The sequence below is a fragment of the Nansenia antarctica genome, assembly GCF_963989245.1.
Source record: "Nansenia antarctica genome assembly, chromosome: 8".
NCBI lineage: Eukaryota > Metazoa > Chordata > Actinopteri > Argentiniformes > Microstomatidae > Nansenia > Nansenia antarctica.
In genome coordinates this window covers 54,012,571-54,027,570 of record NC_137678.1, presented here as the reverse complement: position 1 = coordinate 54,027,570, position 15,000 = coordinate 54,012,571, and the positions used below count along the sequence as shown (strand labels likewise).

The 15,000-nt window shown below is 49.3% G+C and overlaps 1 protein-coding gene across 1 annotated transcript in view; it reads right to left on the bottom strand.

Annotated features, from left to right (window-relative positions):
* Window positions 1-8,764, bottom strand: part of wnk1b (WNK lysine deficient protein kinase 1b) — a gene marked incomplete at both ends in the record, with an annotated part of 128,647 nt that extends 119,883 nt beyond the window's left edge. The window contains 2 exon segments of the mRNA XM_080538521.1: window positions 7,793-8,065; window positions 8,297-8,764. Of these exon segments, the coding sequence (XP_080394647.1) occupies window positions 7,793-8,065; window positions 8,297-8,764 (741 nt within the window).
* Between the last annotated feature and the right edge of the window lie 6,236 nt (window positions 8,765-15,000).

The following is a 15,000-nucleotide window of genomic DNA, read 5'->3' as shown; positions in this document are numbered from 1 at the left end:
GGGAGGCTAGGGGGAGGCTGGGGCAGGCTGGGGGAGGTTGGGGGAGGTTGGGACCATCACCACCATTCAGGACCAGCACCACCAGCTCAGTGGGACAAACACTGATCATAAGCCAGGAAGATGAGGTTAATGAAAAGGTGCAAGACAGAGGGAGACAGAGAAGGCAGAGAGATAGGGGGGGAGGAGGGGAGAGAGTAGAGAGGCTAGGAAGAGAGAGAGAGAGAGAGAGAGAGAGAGAGAGAGAGAGAGAGAAAGAGAGAGAGAGAGAGTTTAAAGAGTTTGGCTGAGGGGGGGCAGGGAAACATGAAGAATTTACTGCTTTCCCATCTCTCTCCCTCTTTCTCTCTCCCTCTCTTTCTCTCTTTCTCTTGACCTTTGGCACACATAATCTACCTGAGAATGGACTGACCAGGAGAGAGAGAGAAAGAGTGAGGGAGAGAGAAGGAGTGAGGGAGAGAGAGTGAGAGAGAAACAGAGACAGAGAAACAGACAGAGAGACACAGAGAGACAGAGAGAGAGAGAGAGAGAGAGAGAGAGAGAGAGAGAGAGAGAGAGAGAGGGGGAGAGGGGGAGAGGGAGGGAGGGAGGAGGGGAGAGAGGGAGCCAAAACCTGCTTTTCTTCCTAAGCTGCAGTCCTGACCCTGAGGAGATCTTACAGCACAAACCGTCACATGCTATACATCACCATCACAGCCGCGAGGAGGGGAGGAGGAGGGGTGGAGGGGGAGGGGAGGAGGGGCGGGGAAGGGGAGAAAACATGCCTTGGCAGGCTAGAATAGACCAGGCCAGGCCACATCTCTCTTCTCTCTTCTCTCTCTCTCTCTCTCTTTCTCCTTCCAGGAAGACAGCCATGGAGATGACCTGCGGAACGTTAGCCTAGCCTAGCCTAGCCTAGCCAGCTCTCCTCTCATGGTCAGATCAGTGTGTCCCTCCGGTTGTAGGCGGGCCCCCAGTCATCTCCCAGGGCTGCCATAGCTTAACTATTCTACAGTAGTCTCTGTTATCGTCCCTGAGCGCTACTGAGGCCCCAAGAGTAGGCAGGCCACAGCTGATCTAGACAGGGAGGCCTGTTCACTACTGTTTGGTGCTTTTCAATAATAATAATAATAATTTCCTGCAAATGTTGCAGCTCAAAGTGCTTTAAATCATTATATAATCATCATTTCATTCATTTCAGTGCTGTTTGGTGCTCTTAGTGCTGTTCGGTGGTGTTTGGTGGTGTTTAGTGGTGTTTGGTAATGTTTGTTGCTTGTCAGTGCTGTTTGGTGGAGTCTGGTGCTGTTTGGTGGTGTTTGGTGCTGTTTGGTGGAGTCTGGTGCTGTTCGGTGCTGTCTGGTGGTGTTTGGTGGAGTCTGGTGCTGTTCAGTGCAGTTTGGTGGTGTGTGGTGGTGATTGGGGGTGTTTGGGGTGTTTGGTGCTGTCTGGTGCTGTCTGGTGCTGTCTGGTGCTGTTCGGTGGTGTGTGGTGGTGTTTGGGGGTGTTTGGTGCTGTTTGGGGGTGTTTGGGGGTGTTTGGTGCTGTTTGGGGGTGTTTGGTGCTGTTTGGGGCTGTTTGGGGGTGTTTGGTGCTGTTTGGGGGTGTTTGGGGGTGGTTGGAGGTGTTTGGGGGTGTTTGGGGGTGGTTGGAGGTGTTTGGTGGCAGGAGGGACCTGGGTCAGAACGGGCAATCTGAAACATCCATCATCAGCTTCAAAGCGGGGTCAGAGGTCAGGAAGGGTGACCTAGTGATTAGCTACAGATGTCCTCTCTGACTGGGCTGGGGTCAGGGGTCAGGGGTCAGGGGGAGAACCTAGGGTCACTCTGAATCTACAGTCCACCACCACACTGGTTGCTGGTTTACTGGGGAAGTGATTTAGTATCATCTTACATTCACAAGAGGTTGTCAGTGGAGGTGGTTGTCAGTGGTTAAGACTTTTGGGGGTGGGAGCAAGGACCGTGTGATCTAGTGACGTGTAGTTATGTGTTTTTAGCATGTTCTATCAGCATGCTATGATGTGCTAAACATGCAGTTAGATGTTACATAGCGATGTTGTTTCTTCACTTAAAATGGATTTTATAAATCTCTTCATCGCCTCCATGTTAAAAAGTAATTTCTGCAGTGCTGCTAACATAACGGTACACTTTATTATTATTAGTATCATAACACAGCAATGACGTGGAAATTTGACACATTTTTAAATATGCCACTATTTATCATTATTCTAATGTGCTTTTATATGTCTCTTTTTCGGATGAGGTAAAGCAGTGTGGAGGGGAAAAAGGAACCCAACTCCATGCACATCCCAGCTGGCTGCACATGTTCCTTCTACTGGGATTACAAGCTCTTGCTTTAAGAGAGATTTTATGTTGCACTGTAAAACGGAGATTACCAGTTAAGACTGGGCTATTTTTTTGTTGCGGAATAATGCATACTTTGTTTCTTGTTACATTTGTTTGTTTTTCAGAGAAGACGATTGAATAAAATATTGAAATATTATTGAGACAAAAGTTTTGTTGATATGTATATTGACTAAAGTAATTGTTATATTAATTAAGCAATGAACACAGACACATCGTCTATGGAGGTAGGAGAGAGAGAGAGAGAGAGAGAGAGAGAGAGAGAGAGAGAGAGAGAGAGAGAGAGAGAGAGAGAGAGAGAGAGAGAGAGAGAGAGAGAGAGAGAGGGAAGACAATGACTACGTTTACATAAACACCATATTCCTGTATTAATCGGAATATGCTCAATATTCCGATTGGGCAAGAGTCATGTAAACACGTGCCGCACAGGATTAAGATTGCAGAATATTCTGAATAAGACCCCTGGCATGCCTGTTTGAATCTGAATATTAGTATATGTATCACTTAATCGGAAAATCTAAAATATTCGGAATATTCAGTTACGCCTGCGCATGCTCGTCTGCGCATTCGCAGGGAATCCTTGGTTTTGTTGTTGTTAGGGACGGCATAGCAAGCCACATTAGACTTGACCAGTGCTGTGATATTATTTATCATCTTAGAAACATCTTAGCAAGAGGCACTCCAACAATTATCATAACGTTTATTATGCATCAGCTCTTTTTATACAACCTACATTTACACAGATGAATAACGTATACATCTTGGATGTAAGTGGAGAGGAGATCGGGAGTTGACAATACTAACGAATGAATGAAAATGAATGAATTTCTAATATTTTACGGTACTGCCTCAATTATATTTGAACCATTTTCTCGGTCTACCAGCATGCGCATGCCCAGTGCACCTGAATACGCGGTTCCATGTGGCCAGAGATTCTTTAGCCAATTAACATGTAAACGGAATATTCCAGTTGCTATAGCGCATATAAACACCTTATTCGGAATATTACATTAACCAGAATATTGACCTTAATCGTTATGGTGTATGTATACGCAGTCATTGTCTGTGGAGGGAGGGGAGAGAGGGAGGGAGGAGCAGGGGGAGAGGGAGGGAGGAGAGAGAGGGAGGAGAGGGAGGGAGGAGAGAGAGAGAGGGGAGTGAGAGAGAGGGGAGACAGACAGTGTCACTGTGGGGGGAGGACGCAGCAGTGGGTCATGCTTTACAGAGCGAGTCATCCAGCGTCTGTCTGACGCACACGCCTGTCCCCGATTCACCTCACACGCACACACACACACGCGCACACACACACACGCACAAACACACACACGCTCTCTCCACACACACACACGCTCTCTCACACACACACACACACACACACACACGCTCTCTCACACACACACACACACACACACACACTCTCTCTCTCACGCACGCACAAACTGCTGCTGCTGGCTCTCTCAGTGCAGATCGTCTACGCCGTCACTCAAACACCCCCCCCCCCCCACCTCCTTCTGAAACCCCCCCCCCCTCTGCCTCCTCTCCCAACCCCCCCTCTCTGACACACACTGAGATGCTCTCTGCAGATACTGAGAACCAACACCTAAAAACAGACAAATGCAAAGCAGGAGAGAGGGGGAGAGAGAGATAGAGACAGACAGAAAGAAAGAGAGAGAGAGAGAGAGAGGGAGGGATGAGAGAGAGAGAGAGAGAGAGAGAGAGAGAGAGAGGGAGAAAGATAGAGAGAGAAAGAGAGGGAGAGAGATAGATAGAGAGAGAAGAGAGAGAGGGAGAGAAACACTGAAGTGTCAATCATGTTTGATCTCCTACAGATAAGGCAAAGCAGTAGGTTTCTATGACTGACTGTACTGTTCCTATCTTACATGGGCCACACACACACACAGAACAAGGAAGGGACAGGGTTTGCAAATGAAGGGGGCCCTGGCCTTCCTGTCCCAGACCAGACCAGGAAGCAACCTGAGGTTGAGTTTCTACTCCTCACTCACTTCCTCTGCATTACTCACTCATGACCACATACACACTGCTCTCTCTCTCTCTCTCTCTCTCTCTCTCTCTCTCTCTCATCTGTGTGTGTGTGTGTGTGTGTGTGTGTGTGTGTGTGTGTGTGTGTGTGTGTGTGTGTGTGTGTGTGTGTGTGTGTGTGTGTGTGTGTGCTCTTTAAAGCATGGCTCTGTCTGACTAGCTGCAGGCAGAGGCAGCAGACACACCTCCCTCACATTCCTCTGCTCTGATTACCAACATGAGTTAGCCTAGCCTAGCCTAGCGTAGCTTAGCCTAGCCTGAGGCCTAGCCAGGGAGACTGAGGCCTAGCTTAGCCTAGCCTGAGGCCCAGCTACATCAGGGAGACTGAGGCCTAGCCTAGCCTAGCCTGAGGCCCAGCTACATCAGGGAGACTGAGGCCCTGCTACGTCAGTATGACCTCTCTGTCCATGTGGTGTTAGAACAGGATAAGGACTGTGTCCGTGTCACATAGGTCAGCAAGGAAGGACATCCATCCTCTCTACACTGGGACCACTTTCCTTGGCACAGCAAGGAAACTGTGCATCCGAGTGTGAGTGTGTGTGTGTGTGTGTGTGTGTGTGTGTGTGTGTGTGTGTGTGTGTGTGCGCGCGAGAGAGCCTGTATGATAACCAGCTTATTCTCCATTAGAGCACTCTCAGCTACATACAAGGTCAGGGAGGGAGGGAGGGAGGGAGGGAGGAGAGGGGGTAGGGGGGGGGGGGTGCTAGAGAGAGGGAGACAGCAAGAGATGTGGTAAGAGAGAGATAGGGAGAGAGAAGGGGGTGGGGTGAAATGGAGAGGGAAGGAAGGAAAGAGATGGAAGAGAGGTAGAGAGGGGGTAGGGAGGGAGGGAGGGAGAGGGAGAGAGGGGTGAGTGTGGGGGGGGACGGGACAGCTCAGTAGAAGGAGAACAGACAGACTGAGCGGTGCTGTAAACCTGAGGGTTCACAGGCCCAGACCAGACCTCCAGTAACAACACTGGCCTCTCCCTGACGCCCAGGACACAACCTCACTCTCCAGAGGGGGGGGCAGTAGTGGGGGTGGGGGGGGCAGTAGTGGAGGGGGGGGGGGGGGGGCAGTAGTGGAGGGGGGGCAGTAGTGGGGGTGGGGGGGGCAGTAGTGGAGGGGGGGGGGGCAGTAGTGGAGGGGGGGCAGTAGTGGGGGTGGGGGGGCAGTAGTGGAGGGGGGGGGAGTAGTGGGGGTGGGGGGGCTGCTAGTGGGTTTCAAAAACAACTCACTAGCAGCTAACCTGCAGAAAGACACCACATAACCCCCCCCCCCCCTCTCTCTCTCTCAATAAGCCTGGCTGAATGGTATTAAAACCCAGCCCCCATGTTCAACAAGAGAGACAGAGAAACAGAGAGAGAGACACACACACACACACACACACCAGTCCCACCCTCCCCCTCAGGATTAGCCCTCAAAAACCTTGACATTTCCGATAAACACAACCGCCGACCAGATCCCCACCACCTCTCCACCTCTCCCCCCTCCCCTCCCCCTCCTCTCCTCTCCCCTCCCCTCCCCTCCCCTCTCCTCTCCTCTCCTCTCCTCTCTCCCTCCCCCCCCCCTCCCTCCCCTCCCCTCCCCTCCTCTCCTCTCCTCTCCTCTCTCCCTCCCCTCTCTTCTCTTCTCTCCACCCCTCCCCCCTTCCCCACCGCTCTCCCTCCCCTCCCCCTCCTCCTCCTCCTCCTCTCTCCCTCTCCCCCCCCCCCCACTCCTCTCCTCTCTCCCCTCCTCCACTTCCCCATTCATTGTGACAGCTCTCTTTGTTAAAGTTAAAGCTGAACGCGCGGTCAGACTGGACCCCTCCTGCCCCTACCCCATGACCGGTGACCCCTGAGCAGCCCCCCCCCCCAGACCCTCCTCATCCCCTCCCACCATCCATCCATCCATACCTTTCAAACCAGGATGAACTGCTTTGGATCAGCAATCAAGGAATGCATCCCCCCCACCACGGCACAACACACACACACACACACACACACACACAAACTTGCACACATGCACAAACACACACACAAACTTGCACACATGCACACACACACATACACACGCTCGCAATCGACCAGTTCCAGATGCTCCTGACTCTCCTGGCTCTGGCTGCCACGCCCACCCAGGCAGTTTGCGTGTGTGTGTGTGTGTGTGTGTGTGTGTGTGTGTCACATGTCAGAGGAAGTGGAGATTCACTCAGCACCGATACGTACACACACACACACACACACACACACACACACACACACACACACACACACACACAGTCCTCCCCATGGATTACTCAGCCCCAGTGAAAGTCCTAATGCTAAGCCTTTAAACACACGTGGTGGTTATGCACATAACCATTGACGCAATACATTGAGAATACACAGGGCGCTAGAGACATTAATTACTCCCTCCATCCCTCCTTCCCTCCTTCCCTCCATCCCTGCCGGGTGACAGAGTTGATTGAGTTGACTGTGTCCTCACAGACAGCGCTGTGGATTACAGCTGATCATAGAGCTGTGCTCTCTGTGTGTGACTGACTGACTGACTGACTCGCTGGCTGGCTGGCTGGCTAGCTGATTGTCTGACTGGCTGGCTGACTGACTGACTGACTGACTGACTGACTGACTGACTATAGAGAAAGGTACAACAAGGGATCATTTCACTTCACGAACAACAATCTTTTTCCAAGAACTGACGGATTAAGTTCACTTGTTCATTTCCTGGGATCAGAGACAGAGAGAGAGAGTGATAAAGAGAGAGAGATGGAGAGATCTTGTGACAGCAGGCCTGTCTGAGGAGGTAAACATCAAACAGTGACCTGAGTAAGTGAGAAGCTAGTGAGATCCATTACCCCCTAACCCCCCCTACCCTCTGCCCCCCCCAGCCTCATCCCCCCAGCCACGCCCCCCCCACGTGAGTTAGATTGCTGAGCCATCCTGTCAGCCAACGGCTCTCATCATCTGACCACGAAACTTCTTGAATCACACACACAAACTCTCACACACACACACTCTCACACACACACACACACACACACACACACACACACACTATGCCCTATGGGAACCGTCACCACAGAGTTGCAACAACAAGCCAGCCAGTCTGCAGTAGCAACATCCTGCCAACCTGTCTAGGCCGCCCACAGCATGTCTCTCTCTTCCTCTCCTCCCCTCCCCTCCCTCCCGCCCTACTCCCCTCCCGCCACAGCGCCGCTGCGCCCGGGTTGGCTGATCCTCACCCAGCGCGACTGTGACATCATCATCATCTCTGAGAGCCACGTTTATCTGTCGCTGCTCACACGTTCTCTGCTCCGTCAGACCAGGGAGCTGTGCTGAGGAGGCCTGGGTACCACTACAGGTTCCCCAGGAGGAGGGGGGGAAGGGGGGGTACTGACTACAACTTCAGTACCCACAACTACAGGGGTCAGGGAGTCAGGGGGTCAGGGGTCCTACCTGCAGCTCGCACCAGGCCACCTCCACCGTGGTCTCCGTGTCCAGGCCCTTGTAGACAGTCTTGAAGGAACCCCGGCCGATCTCGATGTCGAACTTCAGGAAGCGGCCCCCCTCGGGTGACGTGCCCACCGCCTTGGTCTCTACCTCCTCCTCCTCGTCCAGCACCTTCCTGTCCGCCACGCGCTGCTCCGCCTCTGCGCGCGCCCGCGCCACCGCTCCCTTCTCCTCCTCCTCGCGCTTCTCCTCCGTCAGGCTGCTGCTGCTACTGCTCTCCTCCTCCTCATCCTCTTCCTCTTCCTCCACTTTACTGGGCACTCCGGCTGCCGTCACCACCTCCTCCGCCTCCTTCTTCTTCTCCTTCTCTGTCCGAGGCGCCGCCGCCAGGGCCGACCGCTCCCGCTCCTTCTCCTTCTTCTCCTCCCGCTGCTGTCTCTCCTTCTCCTCCCGCTCCCTCTCTTTCTCCTGCTCCTTCTCTCTCTCCTTCTTCTTCTCCTTGTCACTAACATCCAATGCTGCCGGGCGTGGCTCCAAATTAGTAGTACCAGCTCTGGCCGCACCTCCTCCTCCTCCTCCTCCTCCACCTCCTCCGTCGGCCTGCTCCTCGGCCACAGCCTCAGTCACCACCAGGCTGGGGGGCTCGGTCCCCGGTGCGCAGAGGGGGGGCCAGCAGGGTCCCAGCGGCCAGCAGGGTCCCAGCGGGGGCAGGCCCACGGTGGCCAGGCAGTCGGGCGGGGAGGCGAGTCTGACGGCCTTGCTGGGCAGGTCGAGGGCGGTGGCGTTGGAGTCGCAGATGACGCTGCGGCGGAAGAAGCGGTGTTCGGCCGTCTTCAGGTCGCGGTCCATGGTGTGGCGCCGCATGCGGACCTCCGAGCTGAGCTTCTCGCCCACGGAGTCCAAGCTGGCGCCGTTCACATTCTTGGGCGGGAAAGGGGCCAGGAAATTCATAGCCTGGGTGTCGGGGTTGTCGGACATCTTGTTACCGTGCGGGTGTGTGAGGAGAAGAAACGTATATTAAATAAATTACAAATAACCAAAAAGTGTAAACCTCCCCGACGGACAGACGTTCCTTGTGAAGTGAGGAGCACCTCTCTCTTTTTTCCCGACAAACTCCTGAGGAAAAAAAAAATATAGCTATATATAGATATGGGTATATAAAATAAAAATCTCTGCAAACCTCTAAGAGTTTGTTGTTGTTGCGGAGCCCCCTCTGTAAAAAAAAACGTCACTTAGCAACAGTTACTACGTTTACAGCGCTCTGGGGCGGGGCCGAGGAGAGGGGGCGTTCTTTTACAAATGGAAAAGAACAGGAAACAGTCAGAGAGTAGCAAGCGCTGCTGATGACGACACAAAATGGCCGTCAGACCCACACCATCCATCCTGCAGTGACACGGGGAGAGCCTTCATGAAGCATACGGGACCGCAAGAAGAGGAGGGCTGGAGCCTGCTGGGGCCTGCTGGAGCTGGGACACCCTGGACCACCGGTGGGGGTGGTGGTGGTGGAGGTGGTGGTAGAGGAGAGAAACCTCACCACTAACTCCTCCAAAAACAGGCCCAGATTCACTGAAAGAAAGCAGAGAGAGAGAGAGAGAGGGCGGGGGAGAGGGGCGGAGGAGGTAGACAGAGAGAGAGAGAGAGAGAGAGAGAGAAGCAGAGAGAGGCAAAGACACAGACAGAAGAGAAAGAGAAATAGAGAGAGGAGGGGGGGGGGGCAAGAGCAAAGACAGAGTAAGAGAGGGAGAGAGAGAAAATGAGTTTAATTGCACATCCAAATTTAGACCATCGCTGACCAACATCTTGACCCGGGAGGTCACTCTGTAGCAGAGGCTTGGTGCGGCAGGCAGCCCGGGAACAAGGGGGCGGGCCCGTGTGATTCTCTGTCAGAAAATGTCACAAGCAGACTCTGAAAAAAAGATATAAACTCCCACTGGTGTTTACCTAGTAGTTACTAGGCAGGCTATAATTATAGACATACAGTGGGTACTTTCTGGTACTGATTTGAAGCCAAAGAATTTAACACAATTAACAAAACGGTGTAATAAAGTAAAGTATAACTATAACACATTAAAAATAAACCCTGTATTATTAGCTTACTCGATACTATTTTAACATGTCATGTCTATGTAAAGGATTCTCCTTCGCTGTTGATGACACATCTTCAGAAAGGCATTCAACTTGTCTGAATGCACAAAATGACTAACTGAAGAAAACGTTACAACAACTATCCGTAATAACCTTTCAACGAGAATGTGACTTCACTTTTTAACTAGTCAGGGTATTGAATTTGGTGTAATGTTGTAATAGCTTGACATTAACTAACGTAACGATGTGCCACATCTGTAACTTTCGATGAGATCAATAATCTCTGATCGATAATCTCAGTGCGTATACACGTACAAGCATCACCTAACGTGGGGCAGATGAAACACATGTTAGCAGACACCTCTATGATTTACCGCTAAGGTCCGGGGACAGAGGTCGGAGCACACCACCACATGACACAGAGTTACCAAAACCAATAGGCTATAAATACTTTATTTATCAACAATTCATAAGTCTTACAGGAGATTATTAGTGGGCTGACCGGCCCTGCCAAGACCTATACCCCCCTCAAGCAGTCCATCCCAGTTAACCAGCGCATAAGGCACTACGTGCAGTTCACACCCCTGGATTAACCAGCTATCATACAGAATAATTTTCACCCTATAATAATAGGCACACATGATTTCACCCTCTCACTAGGCACACATGATTTCACCCTCATCTCAAATTGATGCTATGTTAGTTAGAACTAACTTTTTACTTTACATAAAGTATTCAGTATATAGAAAATATGAAATATGTTAAGGAATATATTGAAATTATAAGAATTGTAAAGCAATTAAAACGATTATTATATATATATATATATATATATATATATTATTATTATATAAATAAAAAGTATTATATTTTTTCAGAATGTATATATGAATTGTAATTCCAGAGCAAGGTGTCCTTCTGTCCTGTACATTATCTTTGATTAATTAACAAAAACGGAAGAAAAAAAACTACCTATTATTAAGGACTACTGTATCAAGGATCACTGTATCATGTTGACGTGTTGACGTTGACGTGACGTGACGTGATCCACGGTAGGTAGAATAGAACTAGCATAGCATTCCCAGCTCGCCTATGATGAGAAAGGGTACCGATTCGTTTCACGGCCGACATGAAAGTTACATCACAACACCCCAATCTCTTCTTCTCACAAATCATTAACTACAACGTGTCTGTAGCCTTACTGTTATCTGGACAATATAAATATATGTATATATGTATATATAAAGGCAATGCTAGATTTAGTATCTACATTGTACTGTCATATAAGTACCGCGCGCTAACCGATTGCGCCACTGGAGCTCCAATGGTAGGCGCCTACGGCTCCGCAGTTGAGCTTATGAACACTCGTCACGTCAAAAAAAAAAAAAAAGTGACATCTAAAGTTCTTGTTTTGTTGTTGTTCTATCAGTTGGATTATCAAATAAACACATCACCTTGTCTGACAACTGTTTCTGATACTTTCTGTAACTATTGCTTCTGGTTAGTTAGCCCATGAAATGGCTTGTTTACCTCAGCAAAGCTAGCTAACTACGTCACATATCTATGCTATAGCTAGCTGAGCTGATGATCACTCACCGTCACCGAGCGTCGTGTTATAACGTGGCAAAGGGTTATAAAGGATATAATTTTTGCACTGAACAAACAAGTCGTGTGTTCTTCTCCACCACTTCACGAAGAAGTGTTTCCTTTTGTGTCGTCGTGCTCGATAATGTACGGTGTTCCCGACACTAGTAGCTGCGCTGCGCTGTGTGTGACGGCCGCCCGGACAAAACGGCGGGAATCGGTGTCCTCGGTGTCGCGCGACACATCACGCGACACCCACCCATCACCTGACAGTTGGTTTGTTTTTGCTTTTATATTATATTATATGTATATTTAATTAAAACACAGGTATGAGTCTGGATAGTCTCTTCCAACAAATCCTACAAACTGAACAACAGATATCGGAGAAAACAAGACAATGTCAAGAGGGTGAGCTGGTCAAGAACACTGAATACGGTAATCTGATTGGACAAAGAGGCGTTCCACGGGTGCTGATCAAGATTCCAGAGCGAGTTGACGAACGCCGTCACATGCTCCAGCGGAGTTGCAGAGAGGCGCGCCTCAGAGAGAGACAGACAGAGGCGCGCTGCGTAGTAAAGGACACACAGTGTCATGAAGTTCTTGTTTGTAACTTAATTGTTGTTGCTGTATGTAAAGCACTTTGAATTGTCCCTGTTGTATGAAATGTGCTACACAAATAAACTTCCCTTGCCAGTAGGAAATCAACTTAAATGTCTACTTAGTCACGTACATCGCATACAGTCGTAATTGATCCAGTGAAACGCTTTGACATCATCTTAACTAATGTCTCTCGTCGTGTCCTGACGTTAAATCAATATTGACAGAGGCCAATTGACGGTTAACAGGTGGTTTTGACTGGAATAACCTTTAAATCACACAAATCAGAGTTGATCACTTTAAGTATTAAGGCAATGCTGTCAACAATGATAAACCAATCCTTTCTACACTACAGGCAGTCCGGCATACATGTTCTATCAGACCGTCTACCTTTCCAGACAGGCCAGCGGAGCCCAGGTCTCCCCGGACTAGCATGGCAGGCTAGCGGGACAGCTACATCTGCTGCCGTGGTTCTAGCTTTTGGATAAACGTATTCTTAGCTTCTTATAGCTTATAGATAAACGAATTGTAATACACGTGAAAGGCCGATATTGTTAACTAAAGTGAACGTAAATAATGTGTTGTCTCGCCTTAAAAACAACTATTTGCTTGCAGCTAACCTTGTTAGCTATAAAGTGATGAACACGGCGTCGTCTTGGTTACGCTCGGCCGTGGCGATCAGCCGTTACGCACCGAAAACACTTTGGCTGCGTTCGTAAATTTGCCCTGGAAATCTGATCAGCACTCATGGTATGCCTCTTATCCAACCAAATTACTTGGTCCCTTTATGACGTTGAACCCAGTGTGCGCTCCGGCGCTCTCAGAGCGGATTTACGAACGCACCCAAAAGTTGTCTAATGATACAGCATCTTCGTTGCAGTTACAACATGTGAGCGCAAACGCGATAGACTTTCCAGACATAGACTTTCAATACATGTACTTTCCACATGGATTTTCCGTAGACTTTAAACATAGAATTTCCTGACATAAGACATTAAAGACATAGAATTTCCACATAGACTTTCAACATAAACTTTAATGTATACTTTAAACATAGACGTTCCTGACATAAGACTTTGAAGACATAGAATTTCCACATAGACTTTCAGTATAGACTTTAAACATAGACTTTCCACACAGGCTGCGTTCGTAAATTCGCTATGGAAATCTGATCAGCACTCTTGTCCAATCAAATTACTTGGTCCTTTTATGACGTCGAACCCAGTGTGCGCTCCGGCGCTCTCAGAGCGAATTTACGAACGCAGCCATTATAGACTACACATAGATTTACACATAATATACTTTCCAGATAGACTTTCCACCTACTAACTAGCCGATACGCCGAAGCACCCATCGACTAGATAGATAGTCAGTTCAGATGCTAGTTTAACCAGATGTTACAATGCAGTTGTTGACCATAAACACTGTCAAGCAAGCAAGCATCTGCGATGCCATCACATGGACACGGAGACCCACAGGCAGGCTGTGGGGCTGGTGGAGAAATCTTACCTTCTGTATCGTCACGGCCATTATTCTTTCATATAAGTTGAGTTGAACTTGGAACGAAAGCAATCTGTATCTCCGCTGCAAGGGGTTATCTTAAAAAAAATTGTAAATGTGCAAAAAATGTTGGCCCGAGTAGATCACATGATAGTTTGAAAAGGGTGCAAGAATAAGCGCATATCTACATTCACGCGTCCTCCTCCTCCTCCGGAGACCACCGACCCCCCGCCGAGCGACCAAACACCCAAGTTCAGATATCAGCAGCGTTGTCTGTCCACCGTCCCCAGCCAGCACACACCCTCTCCTCCACACACCCTCTCCTCCGACTGGATCAGTCGATCAGACTGGACGCAACCATTTCCTCATCTGTCCCACCAGCCTTGGCTCGATTCAGTTCTGATGACCTCGATATTTTACTCCACCTCCAACCGGTTGTTGTGGATCCGCTGCTGCTGCTGCTGGTGGTGCAACAATACAATACGGTGTTAAACAGCGCAAGAAACCCGCTGCGACTCACTACGTTATCCCGCCGTCCACAGTCTCGTCCCGACGACTCGATAATATCGAAAGCTATTTTCTTTAACCCACAACAGCGGCAGCGGGCAGCCACAATGACAACTATTTCAATATTACCACCAAGCCATCGATTATTTCGTTCGCGTCCACAGTCAGTCCGATGTCATGCAGCTGTTTCCCTCCCTTGGTTCGCTACTACATCCCCAGATGTCCGTCTCCCTCCCGGACCGTATCTGGCTTCAGCTCGCTGTCTTCCGACTGTCTGACTTCTGACGCGGGGCAGCTCGTCAGCGCCACACCAAAGATAGTAATAGGTACAAGAGAGTCAACCCCGCTCTGCTCTTTGCGAGAGAGCAGTAGACGAGGCCAAGGACATTTTTTTTCACCACAGATTTGAACAACCGAAGTCAGAGATCTCACTCGGGCTCCACTTCCGTTCTCTCTGTCTCTCTCTCTGTCTCTCTCTGTCTCTCTGTCTCTCTGTCTCTCTCTCTCTCTCTCTCTCTCTCTCTCTCTCTCTCTCTCTCTCTCTCTCTCTCTCTCTCTCTCTCTCTCTCTCTCTCTCTCTCTCTCTCTGGTCACGTTTGTTGTTGACAATGAGGTACTTTAAAGTTTAAACAATACTAAGTAAAACCCTTATTACCTGTTAATTTCATATTAATTACGCTGTTTTTATGATTCACTGACTTAGCAATAATGCTGTATTAGAGGTAAGTAGCATAAAGTACCTCTTGAACAGCATAGCTACCAAATAGTGACTTGAAACAAAAAAACAGGGTCAAAACCAGGTTAAAGGTTAAAGAGGAGTGTCAAATTAAGGTTAGGATGTGAACAAAGATCATGCTTAAATCAACATTAGGCTAGCTAGGTGAATGTTGTGTGGAAAGCTTGTGACACAATTCCTAGCAGGTTAGATGAGCCTTTTGCAA